The sequence below is a fragment of the Amphiprion ocellaris genome, chromosome 18, assembly GCF_022539595.1.
Source record: "Amphiprion ocellaris isolate individual 3 ecotype Okinawa chromosome 18, ASM2253959v1, whole genome shotgun sequence".
NCBI lineage: Eukaryota > Metazoa > Chordata > Actinopteri > Pomacentridae > Amphiprion > Amphiprion ocellaris.
In genome coordinates, this window is record NC_072783.1 from 27,207,075 (window position 1) to 27,220,457 (window position 13,383).

The window sequence follows — 13,383 nt, forward strand, 5'->3', positions numbered from 1 at the left end:
AATACGTATCTAAGCTTAAAAAGCAAGAACATTTTTATTTTGAGGACTAGCTTAGCAAGTACTAGATGTCAGAGACTTAAGATAGTTGAATATAAAATTAGCACATAATGAAAACACAAAGGCACACAAATGATTATTTAGATTATGGAGTAACAAAGAAAATGATACTGGAGCTTTGATTTCAGATCCAAATAAATGATCTACAGCCTGACTGATTCTGGAGAGCAAAAAACTTTTGATACATTGGCCGATATTATTCATATATATTCAGTTTAATGCTATAGTGATATGGATTTATGCCTCTCGGCTGCAGAAAAACAAATACTGGATGAAAGTGAATTGTGACAAAAAAGTACACTAAGTTTTCTACTCATCTCTTTTACTATTATGTCCTTTATATGAGGCAATGAGACTCAGGATCATATAAAATTAACTCTGTCTCATTCCTCATTTTGGTACATTTAAAGCTGCCATACAAAATAAAACTTCAAAATTTGATGCATGTGCACCATAGATGAGCACAGTGGACAGAAAACACAGGACATAAATTTCAGCTCTTGGAAGCTGGTTGGCTAAAATGCTCGTCGGTGACCTCTAACCTTTGCAGTACTGCAGCACAGTCTCCATGGCACATTTCCTCTCGTTGTCCCAGCGCATCTTTGCAGATCCGGTGCTCTGGGTGTCTTCAGGCTGCCAGCCCTGCCACAGATACACCTCCATACGATTGTCCAGCAGAAACAAGGCTGGAGAAGTCATAATATGAGCATTAGATAAGATGGCATTATAGTTGCTGCAAAGGATAGAAAGTTGCACATTAAAATGCAACAATAAAACATAATCCATCTACAGAGCAGCCCGAGGGAGAGTCTATTAAACACTTCTAATGTAGGTGTTTTGAGGTCCAGAAAGGCAGCAATGTGCAGCTCAATGATATCAGTAATTTTTGTGTTGTGCTTTTGTGGAGGAAGACCTGTCAAACTTAACTTTACTCCTTGATTCAGAGGATGAATCAAGGGAGCGATGCAGCAGTGCAACGCAAAAGAGAGTTGAGGGCGAGTATTCTTCCTCTGCACATCAAGGTTGGTATATGTCCAAAAAATTAGGAGAAAATGCTGGTACAAGCTGCACGACACGGCTTTACTCTGATTTTTATGTATCTTTAGGTATTAGTGCATGAGGGATTTCTGAGTTTTGTTGAAAATGAATGTTTCAGGATGTAATTTTTGGAGCTATTGATTCGTCTAGCAACACTCTACTGACTTGCAACTATTTTTTTCATCTTTTTATCCTTCAAACATTTTCTACATGCTGAAGTCAAATTTCTCATATGTGAAAACCTACTTGATTCAGAGTTTCAGACCTCTGTGATGCTCTGTGATGAATGTGATGAATGTTGAATGTGTGTCTGTGTGTGTTACCTGGCTGTGGTGCAGAGTAGAGGTTCTCCTGCAGGAAAGGCATCGCCATGACTCCCTCTGTCACTCTGGTGGGATACAGCTGCTCCTCCCCTTCAAACACTCCAGAGCTGGCACTCAGCCCGAAGAGCCGGGGTGTGTAGTTGTACTTCCCCGGATCTGCAAAGAACACATACACACTCAGTGATGATCTCTCGCTACTTTCTGCTGAACATCTCTGTGGATTTAAGAAGCTGGTGTGTGACAGGCCCCACCTTGCAGCATACAGTCGTAAGCCTTCTTATCCTGCGAGCCCAGAGCCTTCACAAACTCTGCAGGTTCAGATCCTTCCTCCACCTCCTCAAGTCTCACACTGCTGGTGCTGCTCAGACCCAACTCTGAGGGGCACCTTGAAGACACAGAAAACTATCGTTCCACCCACATGTCCATCAGTCACACATTTATTCATCCATCTGTCTCCGCCGTACCTCTGGGTTAGTTTGTCTACAGCTTTTTTGGCCACCTGCTTGGCACCTGCATGTGCTTTACATCCGTGCCACAAGTAGAGTTTTCCTTTCTGCGTGTTAAGCAGGACCAAGCTGGCACGAGAGCGCAGACTGGCCCGCTGGCAGACCACCTCCACCAGTGAGGCCTCCACCTCAGCCTCACCACGGACACAGAACAACCTCCAGTCTCCTGTAGACGTGAAGAAAACGTGCTTATTTGACAAAAAAAGGTAATACACATTCTCACACTATCCTTGTGTATCCTTGTGTTAAAATCAGCTGGGTCAATATATAATTGAGGGACTTTTGAAGTCCATGGGATCTTGCATACATTTTTAATAAAAGTAAAAAAAACTAATGTTTTTTAGGTTCATTATGATCATGTCTTCACAAATTCCATAATTATTTATTATGGAAACAATCACAATAAAAAATGACTGGATATTATTAAAATGTCAACTAAATAACCATCCAAATTTAATAACAACCACCTTCTAATTAGCTAAACAATAATAAAATGAGCTGATTCAAAAATAGTTTGGATTGTGTTCTTTTTATTTAGTTGAGATAATCATCACAGATATTTCTTTTTTTGGCAGTATATCAAATTTTATATGGAAAATAATAAACTGTACCTGTGTCCGAGAAATCACTTTCAACTAAGATACCTGTTACAAAAACACCTCTCAAGGAAGTGTGTTAATTCCAGATCACATGACCTGCTCCACATGATGTCATTTCCTCCTGAAGAAAAGACTGGCAAGACTCCAAGGCTTTCTGAGTTATTTAATATAAAGTAGTGTGTGAGTCAAGTGTGGATTTATCACATGTCAACAGGTTTACTGCAATATCTTTATAAATAACTTTCAATTTTACTCAATTATATATAATATTTAGAAGAATCTTGCTCTAAAAAATTCCATGTGATTTTTGGTTCAAGGCGGCCTGGTGGATATTTAGGCCTGAAAACAGCAAAAATGTCAACTATAATAAAAGAAGTCCCACAATTATATATTGGCCCAGCTAAATCTCACCAGTAATACAGATGTAACCCAAACAATACTGGTTGGCAATAATATCTGCTGATATTGGCCTATCACATATATCAATATCAAGGTATATGTTGTCAAACATGAAAACTTAATTTTTCTGCACAGAATAAAAAGAAACTTATATTACTGTTGTTGTAGGAGTCTAAGTGCATGATGTTTAATAATTAAAATGCATTGACTTAAGTTCATGGTAAATCAAGGGTAATTTACATTGATTTAAGAGGATTTAAAAGACATATTTACAGTTATGTAGTAGGATAACTTTATTACTTGCACTTGAGGTGTGTGGCTGATTTAAAATATTACACAATTTCATTTATATAATTTTGTAATATGTGGAAATAGGTGCCTGTGATCATTGCTTCCCAGTAACAGTTAAAGCATCTTTAATTGCTTCTTGAGTGAGGGGGACAGTGGGTGTGGCTAGCCAGGTCAGACATTGACAGTGGAGTGACCTCTGTGTCATGCGTTATTTTCAAAAATCTGGAAAAGGAGAATTAATTTTTTAAGTAAACAGTTCAATTTCATAAAGTGGTCCTGTGGATTTTTCACGTGATGTGAATTAGAAAGAGAGGAATTTTTAAAGCGTCAAGCTGATGCCTTCATTGTTGGAATTTACTGTTATCATACAGTTTGTATTGCAGAGCAGCTCCAACTCCATTCTTTAATAATACTGTCAGTATTGTTTGCAGCACATGTAGCAGAGTATCACAGACAATGGAGTGGAGTCATGTGGTGTCTTCACAGTATAGTGCTAGCTGTTGGTGAAATACATTACTCCAAAGTTAATAAATATTATACACTATAGCATATAGATGTATAGAGATACACATGAAGAATTCTGGCTGATATATCAATATAGATTTTATTTTGTATTTTTTTACTCTCTAAAAATCTGTACCAGCATTGGCCTCAAAAATACAACATTAATGAAGCTCTAATGATGAGTTTGACCAATATTTCAGTGTGAATTAAAGCCTCAACATTAATCAGTTGTGCAAATCTTTTAATCTGTTCTACCTGTGTTGTTGGCACTGTCATCTCTGCTGCCTTTGTGGATGATCAAACCTCCCTGGAAGAGTTGCAAGAAGCACGGTGGCTCTTTTCCTTGACTCACCAACATCTATACAGAAACAGATGAAAAAACACATACTTAAGATTAACTGCTACCTAAAAACACATGCATGAATGTTTTTATACTGATAGAATCAATGAAGCAACTGGTGGACAAAGCATTTGCTTTAATTGTCCAAGAAACGCAAGGTAATTGAGGAACTTTATCTTAATGTTAAAGTTTCTTATAAAGTATGATTGTGTGAGTCCATAATAAACTGATCCCTACTTGTGACCCCCTGTGGCTGCCCAGCTCCACTGTCATTAGAGCTGAGGTTCCTTTCTCGCTGGCGCTGGAGTGACGGCCCTGCCAGAAGAAACAAGCCGTCCTCTCTCTTCCAGGAGCTCCAGCACTCAGCTCTCCGGGTTTCTGCCGCTTCCCCACTGACAGAACAGAACAGAACCACAGTAAATCCAATGGAAGAAATCAAGACTGCCATTAATCTTTTCAAGTTTTTACTAATTTTTCATTGCATGTGAACCTCCCCTGTCAGTCCACTGTTTACTCTACAAGCCCCTCAGTGCCAAAAACAAGACCCACCCAGTGTGGTGATAGAATACTTCCAGCGGATGATATAGGCGTCACACTCGTGTAGTTGACCCAGGCTCTCTTCAGGCAGTTCCTCTTCACCGTGCTCTTTGATGTGCCAGGCGTCTACAGCCACTGTGGCCAACTCTGCCTGTCTTCCGTCCTCTGTCCTCACCACACCGTGGCCCCGCTGGACATCAACCCCCTCCAAAATTGTCTTCACCGGCTCCGGCTCATTGTCCAGCAGGGCTTTGGCATCACATGGCTGCAGGTCCAAGTCAAGCGGGGAACGCACAGTTGAGTGGATGGGGCTCTGAGCAAACAAACATTATTTTAGTTTTTAAATTGTGACACAACCGCAAATGAACTGAAAGACATTCGTGAAAGCTGTCACTGGTGATAAGTTCAAAATTCAAACCCTAGATCTAATCTCATCTACCTTGACTTCCTCAGTTTGAGCTGCTTCCTCTTTCTTCCTCTCGGCCCAGTCCAGGAACTTCTCTTTGAACAGGGACGTCTCATTGTGCTCTGACAAACGGCCAAACAGAGTCCAGCTTGGACGACCTTCTCCCTGCCTGGATGTTTCACATATCATGTCATTAATAAAAAAAGAAAAAGTCTCATATGTGCAGCTGTACTGGCAGAGAAAAAACACTAGAGGTTGCAATAACACAAGGAGTAATCTAACAACTGCTGCTTCTCCCACTTTTTGTGAGGTACAATGCAGGAAAGCAATACAACACAAGCTAAACATATGCTTCATCAAAGCATTCCTTTAGCTAAAGTGTCAACTGATATAAAAAGTGGAAGATTTAACATATCATACTCACTGAGGCACATCCTTATTTGTGCAGGAGGCATCTAAAGGGTTGACTCTGCAATTGCTATAGTCATAGCTCCCACTGTAGAGCTGTTTGCCCAATTTGACGGCTACTTTTCTGTCACTCAGGGGCACATCTTTCCCATGCCATACGTACACTTCACCGCCAAAGTCGAACACTAAGACCTGGTGTTAGGAGCAGAGAAGAAAGAGAAAGTTCAGGCTGCTATTACAACAACAGAAACAATTAGAAATATGTATTAACGTGTATTTGTACTACTATGGATGCTTTATAAATACTTCTAGCCTTTGGGTTAGGCATCCTTGCAAAATCTGTATATAACTCCTAGGCTTTCATGGTGTGAAACGAATCAAATTTTATTTCTACATTTATCAAAATTTCCCAGATATACAGCATGAGTCTTGTTACCTCTTTAGAGTTGAGCAAGGACACGCTTGGAATGGAGGCCCAGGCATCTTCATGAGGCACCAGTTTGTCTCCTTGAAGTCTGTACACCCCATTAGAATCTACCACCCCGCTCTCATACAGCTCATCCTCCTCAGGCTCCCCTGCCCCTGTAACACACACAGTTTGCAGAAATGAGGGTAAGCATATAGTGTTTGTAGGTGTGTGGTGGGACAGATAATCATTCAAATGGTAAAGTAGCTCTCAAAACCCTGTGCTACAAAGGATCAGTGCAGCTGAAGAGTTCTATGGGAAAAAAAGAGAATACTACTGGTACCAATTACCATTAATAGAGGCACAAGCCATGTGTAGCTGAACAAAGGGCCAACTTTTTTCTCTGTGTTTCTTTTCACTTAACATAATGAAGTGTGTGTATGTACCTCTGTATTTGGTTTTTCCACCCAGCAGGCTCCAGAACTCTTTGGCCCATCGACTCTCAGTGTTGATGCCCTCCTCCAGCACTGTGACCTGAGGGGCCTTACAGCCGAGGTCCCTCTTGGCTTGGACGAACGACGCCATCTCCGACGCCTGATCACACAAAGCACATTGTACATTTTACGCCCATATACAAGTGGAAGGTGTAACACTGAAAAGGGCATAAAAAAAAGAGCAGTCTAGATGTGCTTTTAGACCGGAGCACAACAATGACCGTGGAGGTTTAGTCATATTGTGCGAGATGGGACAGATTAAATCTCAGTCTCAATCTGAGTCACACCAGTGACATTAAGAGTATGAGACGAGGGCCACATCATCAGCTAATTTACTCAATCTCTGCTGCGCTCTAGTTTTAAAAATGCAGCGCCACGGTGCTTTTTTATTTGCAACAAAGCAGTCACACTAGGTACTAAACTTCTGATGCCTTCTCCATTTTCAGCAGGTTCTTTGTGGGCATCAAAGGTCCAAATCAGCCAATGATGAACGTGTCTCAGAGTGACCCAAGATGACTATGACAACCACAGATCAAACAGCATAAAGGGCCTTTTATATTAGAAGTATTGATTTAGTTCAACATATTGGTTAAAAGTTGGATTTAATTTCACAAGATATTCATTAGGGTGGAAATCGGAAAAAAAAATGTTTGTTTACATCATATAAACAAAACATCAGAAATAAAAATTCTTGCATCACATATTGAAATAAAGAGATACAGAGAAAACAAGTACAACAGTGATATTAAAACATTACAACAAATAAAAACACAAAATGGCCACCCAAGGTTGTGCCAGTTTATAAACAATTACTTAGTTCAAAATCAGAACATCAAACTTAACAAATCCAGCAGACTTCTCTCTGCAGCAGATTTTTTTTTTGTTTGTTTTAAATAAGATATACCAGCACCAGCCAAAACATCACAGTACTAGTTCTGGAGCCTTTCTTTGAAGTGTCCCAGTGTGAAGCCTGTTATTCTGTGTAATGTTCGCTACCTTAGCTTTCTCAATGACGTTGGCAAACTCTCCACTCCACATAAAGCAGTGTTTTGGTGTTATAAGAAGGAAGCAGTCGCCGCTGTTTAGAGAGTGAGCTGTGGGTTCCACCAAGCGCACCTGGATGTGCCTCCGACCTGCAGACAAAGAAGCAGCTTTCACTTCCTTGCAACATTAATAAATGATACAGATCTGCAACTAAATATTCTTTTCTGTGATTTATTTACACATCTGCTCTTCATTGTAAACAGTTATTTGCAATAGATCACAATTAATTACTCCTGCATTTAACAAGTTGTAGAAAACAAACAGGAAACTCTTGTGTGTTTTCTGACCTTTGATGCGAATAAGCATGAGCTTGTTGAACGGCAGTGCACTGTTGTTGGTCACAACTTCGGTGGACTTGACACTGCGCAGGCTGACCTTGCGAAAGTTCTCCTTGCTGGCAAGACCCGCCAAGGCCACGTCAGCGAGGTTGGAGTGTTTTGCCACTGGGTGTGAGAGAAAACACCAGAGACACAATTAACAACCATCTGAACGTTGAACTGATAGTCTGTTTAAATAACTCACAATGTTTTGACTGATTTCTGTTCCTTAATCTGGCATGTTAACAAACACAAAGCTTTAGCAGAGATGGTAAGAGACAAGGCGTGTTTATTAATCACTTCTTTCATGTGAGCAATACTAGACAGCACATATGCAGCTGTGGTGCTGACTTCCTCTTGTGTAGACTGAAAAGGTCAACTGAGGTCAGTCTAGTCTGAAGAGTATCTATAGAGGGGAAGTGAATATAGGGGAAAAAAGCAGCAACTAAACTGGAAATACAGTTTATGAGTATCAGGTAGCTAATGAGTATATTTGCTTTTACTTTGCAAACATTTAGTACAATTAACTGGTTTTCAACTTCAGCCTTTTTTTGATACAAGCAATGTGCTAACTTTGTGAACAGTTTCCTTTGTAAAATAACTAAAGGGACAAGAATTTATTGACTGTAAACCAACTTTCCCCTGTTTTTTTAAAATATATTTTTCAGTATTAAACTTTTGATGCTACTTTGACTACGAACCCTAAATAACACTTGCAGGTTTGAATGGTATGTTGTCTTTACAAAGGGGACTTTTAGGCTGAACTGTAGGCTGTGTTTACACTAAGCAGATAGGAAACAAATATTTAATAAAAGTAAAAATGTAAGTTGTAAAATATCTATAGTGTATAGAGTCACCATTTATTTTGCATTGGTAGCATATGTAGGAACTTGGGAAAATGTTCTACACGTTTTTTCTTTTTTTATGATTGAGTTCTATCTACTTCTAGCTATGGTTATACTGTTTCTACAAAGGAGCAGGACTTTATGTTGCAGGAAGAAATGAACCCACACTGAGTAAAAATGTGACAAGTGCAGAAAACACTTGGGGTACAGAGGGTTAAAGTCATTTAAGAGCTACTGAAAGAACATTAGCAGTGCTACAATGGGAAAGTTGAAACAGACTTACTCCTCTCCACTTGGATCCTCTTGGTCTCCACTTTGGCCACATTAAGCCTTTGCTCGGTGTAGCCTTGCCGGATGTCATTGCGGGCAGCCAGAGCCCGCAGAGGGTTCCTGGAGCCTTGATTCCTTCTGGCTGGTCGCACTGCTCGCTTGTGTTCTGCTACAGCAGACGTGAGCCTAATGGCATAATTACACAAAAGAGTCTCATTTATGAATTTCAGCAACCTATCATAAAAACAACTATCATATTCTAAGTAAAAATATGTTAGAATTAATACATCATTGTTGTAAAATGCTCACAAACTGCACACTTCTACCAGTAAGGTGCATAAAATACACATATGAAAAACTTGACAAAAATGTTAGTGTTGTATTATTTATGATTATTATAAACTAACTTTGGTGTATCAGCCTGGATCTGGCTAAAGGCCTCCTCAGTCACAACCACACTGGAGTCCTGGAGTGTTGAGGGTGAGATGGATTTGTAGAAGTTGCCAAATGTCTCGTCGTCATCCAGCGTCATCACTTCTTTTTCCGTCTCTGCCGTCACCTCGATGGTGGATGCTTTGCTTTTGCTCACGCCTGACACCCCCCCAAACCATATCAGGAAACAGGAAGGATGGAACAAGAGGTTTAACACTGAACATTTATGTGGCTAATGACGCTTTTTTTTGCTGAATTGTGCTTTCAGTGAACAGGACAAAGAAACGGTCACGATGGGTGATTCAGATATACATTACACGTGCTGGATATCCTGGAAACTTCCTGAATGTTTTGTTAACGACTCATGTCTGTGTAGTTTTGTCTCTAAACTGCTTGTCTGTAATGTTCGATATACACTAGTGCGACATTGCAGTGAAAGCAGAGCATGTGACATTGATTTTACTTTTAAAATGGAGAACAAGAAACGTGCATGGTACCTTTATTGTGAAGCTTGTCCAGAAAGGACTCCAGCTTGTCGAGACGCTTATCTCCTTCCACCTGAACACCCGTCCTACTGGAAATTTCTGTCCAACAGAAATGAACATGAATTTAATCAGTTTTGGTTTTACATACATTTCAGTACAATATACAATTATAGCATTACGGTACTTCAAAATTTACCAATAGCTATTAAAATAGTAAGAATCATAAAAAATGGTTTAAATTTAAATCTTTGCGATGTTGAATGAGGTTGAAGTTTGAGGAACACAACCACAAGAATATACTTCAACCATTATATTTTCAAATGCATATCTTCTGTCATCCCATTAATTTATCTCATTTAAATTTAATTGAGAATTAATAACATAATACAAATATTAGCCTGACTAACAGTCCATACCTTCATGTGGTTTCACAGGTGTGGCATTAGACTTCTTGAGAGAGACAATAGGAGACTCTGCATCTGACACGAGACCTGATAGAACACAATAGGAGAATCAGAGCTGTAGCTCACAATTATTTTCAGTATTGATTAGGCTTTCAGGTACAAACAAGACAAGCAGCACATCTGACATTGCAGCAATTAAAATTTAATTTATTAAAAAAAAAAAAAAAAAAAAAAAACCAAACACCGTCAGAGAATCCAATTGATTGCTTAAAGAGATCCTATCCTGTCTAATGCGCTTTGTGTAAAACACTGAATGCTGAGTCAGTGTGCATGGAGGCTTGAGTTTCTGGATACACTGATAAATGAGCTGCAATTATTGTTCTATACAAGATAATATTCATTTAGCCGTACATTCTTTTTGAAAACTTAACACCAGCTTATCATTTATCGTAAAAAACAACAACAAAACAACTTAAAGTGAAGCTTAACATATGCCGTGGCAGAACAATGATCTTACTTGGGCTGCCAGATGCACACTCAGAGAAAGCACACTGGATATTCACCTCTCTTGGCCATACGTCCAGCCACCGTGAACTGGACTGAGTCATTGGCTGCTCCTTTGCCTTTGCTTTTCCACTGCTCCTCCTTGTCCTTCAGAATCTTCATCCTCTCAGCTAGCGACATTTTGGGCTCCACATCCATATTGGATTTCTGTTGGAACATCGATTCAAATATAATTCAACTTTTGGTGCACTGGTGATGGTTTATAAAGGGTGCAGACCACACACTCTCATACACTGTGGGTTTGGTTTCATACAGGAGCAGACAGTTATTAAATGTTACACGAGGATAAGAAACACTCTGGTGACGGTGAAAGAAGGATACAGAATCAATTACACAGGCAGAAATTAATCTAACAGGGAGTTATGGAAAATCCCATGACTTTATGCAGAAGCTTGGCTCTTTCCAAATGTAACTGCTTCCAGGGGTTTTAATGTGTTATTCAAACTTTATTTTTACAACACAAAACATGAGGAATGTTGAGTCCTGACACTAAAACACCAAAAATCCCCTTTTATATACTAAGGAAATCCATCACCTACTATTCAGCAGAACATTCCTCGTGATTTACTCCTGCTGTCATATTTGCACCTGAACTCGACCATTAAAAATGAATTGGCGGTGGTTTACTGGGCCTCCCTGTCCCACTGGAGCACAGGAGCTACAGCAATTAGTGCTATTCCACTCCTAAATATTTGAAGCATTTTATGGCCCTGCGTGGGGGCTTTACTTCCACCCCGTCTTCCTTCACTGATAAAGAGCAATTCACTGTGTATAATGTACCATGAGAGGCGACTTCCTGAGATTACATACAGCTCAGTCTATTTTCCAAATAATTTTTGATGATTAAAGATGCAGATACCGATACACAGTGTGCACACTTTTTAAAAACTTAACTGCAGAAAGCATCAGGTCTATTCTGTAGTGGAATAAACATATTTTTATGCCTACTATTGTGATGGACCACTGGCAAATGCAGATACAGAATGTGTGTAAGATTTACAAAAAACCCACAAGTTTTTACACTGATACAAATTATCTGCATGTCCGTGTTCATTCTAGGCTGGTGCTGATATTTTATATTAAAGTCAGCCAATAATGATAATTTGCCGCTACCATACATTCCCACTTCATAAAAAAATACACCCAAAAATAAATTACAAGAAAAATGTATGGTGCAAAAGACAACTGTGAAGAAAACTGCCAATTAAAAAAGTCAGAAAATCTACAGTTGCATTCATTTATGTGTATTTATAGTACATTTTGAGTTGCTTGTCATGTGTAACATACAGCATTCATTCACATGAAGCCAACAGCAGCGCACTCAGTTTGAACTGCATTAAATTAAAGTAAAAGACAAACAAATGACTGGGATTCCCAAAAACCAAATAGCTTGTCAGAGTCGTAGAGGAATGTTCTTTGTGGATGAGTGATGATCTGTGTGATCTGCTGACTGTCATTCTGTAACTCATAGCATCATATTTACTGTAAGCTCTGCACAGTCCACTTAAACATTTACAGATGGCAACGGCTTCAAAAAGAAAAAAGATGTTTGGTTGAAACAGTGGGGAACTGCAGTTTGGCATTAGAAACTTACAAGAGGAAGAGTTTCCTTGCAAAATAAGTTGTCCATCTTAAAATCTTTTAGGTTAAAACAAAAATGTCTAATTGCACTTTCTTTTGACCAATATAGATATTTAAATTTTTAAATAAATTTCTGCATGGGTTGCTTGTAAAATGCTAAGCAAGATAACTAATAATGAAATGCATAGAGAAATAAGATACTAAAGGTCCAGGGTTCTTTCTTTCAGAGTTTTCCTTAACAAAGACAACCTATCTTTGACTTTAAGACGACAATTTATTTTATCAATGAATTGTCTTCCAACAAAATGGAAAAACACCAAGTGTGTTTACACTCTCAAACAACTGTATACTCAAGCAAAACACACACTCTCTTTCTTCATCTGCCTCTCACTCTACACAAACTTTACTCTAATTTTTGAGGACTACAATGTCAAACATGTTGCATCACGTGGTCAAATATTAACTTGACGTGAGACAAAAGCTCAAAGAAATACATTTAATCATGCTGCTATTTACAGAGACAACTTGATCGACCACACTTGTAGAGCACTTTTCTTCTTTAAAAGAAAAACTTTAACACACATTCACCAACGGGAACCGAGCTGTCACGAACGTGCTGGCCTGACCATCAGGACAAAGCTGAAATTCTATACAAAGTACCTGGAATTTTCAGTTTGTGCTTGTTAACATGGAACTGCCTGCCTCTTCTAATTTCTACATTACTAAACAATAAAAGCCTACAGTATAGGAGTAAAAGGTTCTATAGGTAATTTACTATATTTGAAGTCTGTCCTATCAAGGAATACTGTGTTGATAGCAGTAGGATCAGATCAGGCACAAAGCAAAAAACAGAACAAAAAATTAGGACCTCCCTAATGAAACCTTTCTTTTCCAGAACACAATACAAAAGAGGATGCTTCAAGTAATTTAGAAAATGTCATCACATAGTTTGTGCGGCAGAGCAGTTCCAACTCCATTGGTTAGAATCCTATCAGAATTGTCTGCAGCACATGTAACAGAGTATTTATCACAGCTGAGCAGACAGTGGTGTGAAGGTGGTGCTTTGTCTTCATGATAAGTTGCTGTGCAGTTTGTGATACACATTGCCAGAAAGAGAATTAACAGCAGCCCTA

The 13,383-nt window shown here is 39.1% G+C and overlaps 1 protein-coding gene across 3 annotated transcripts in view; it reads right to left on the reverse strand.

Annotated features, from left to right (window-relative positions):
• The window catches only part of svild (supervillin d), a 49,877-nt gene that overhangs the window by 2,467 nt on the left and 34,027 nt on the right, over positions 1-13,383 (reverse strand). For all 3 annotated transcript variants that reach the window (XM_023278287.3, XM_055004712.1, XM_035951917.2), the window contains 18 exons: positions 10,669-10,816; positions 10,118-10,192; positions 9,714-9,800; positions 9,192-9,375; positions 8,798-8,970; positions 7,640-7,795; positions 7,305-7,441; positions 6,261-6,408; positions 5,845-5,990; positions 5,425-5,600; positions 5,034-5,169; positions 4,607-4,907; positions 4,295-4,449; positions 3,973-4,075; positions 1,883-2,090; positions 1,670-1,803; positions 1,419-1,574; positions 600-743 (listed from right to left, as the gene is read on the reverse strand). In XM_023278287.3, the coding sequence (XP_023134055.2) occupies positions 600-743; positions 1,419-1,574; positions 1,670-1,803; positions 1,883-2,090; positions 3,973-4,075; positions 4,295-4,449; positions 4,607-4,907; positions 5,034-5,169; positions 5,425-5,600; positions 5,845-5,990; positions 6,261-6,408; positions 7,305-7,441; positions 7,640-7,795; positions 8,798-8,970; positions 9,192-9,375; positions 9,714-9,800; positions 10,118-10,192; positions 10,669-10,816 (2,767 nt within the window). The remainder of the gene's footprint in view (positions 1-599; positions 744-1,418; positions 1,575-1,669; positions 1,804-1,882; positions 2,091-3,972; positions 4,076-4,294; positions 4,450-4,606; positions 4,908-5,033; positions 5,170-5,424; positions 5,601-5,844; positions 5,991-6,260; positions 6,409-7,304; positions 7,442-7,639; positions 7,796-8,797; positions 8,971-9,191; positions 9,376-9,713; positions 9,801-10,117; positions 10,193-10,668; positions 10,817-13,383) is intronic.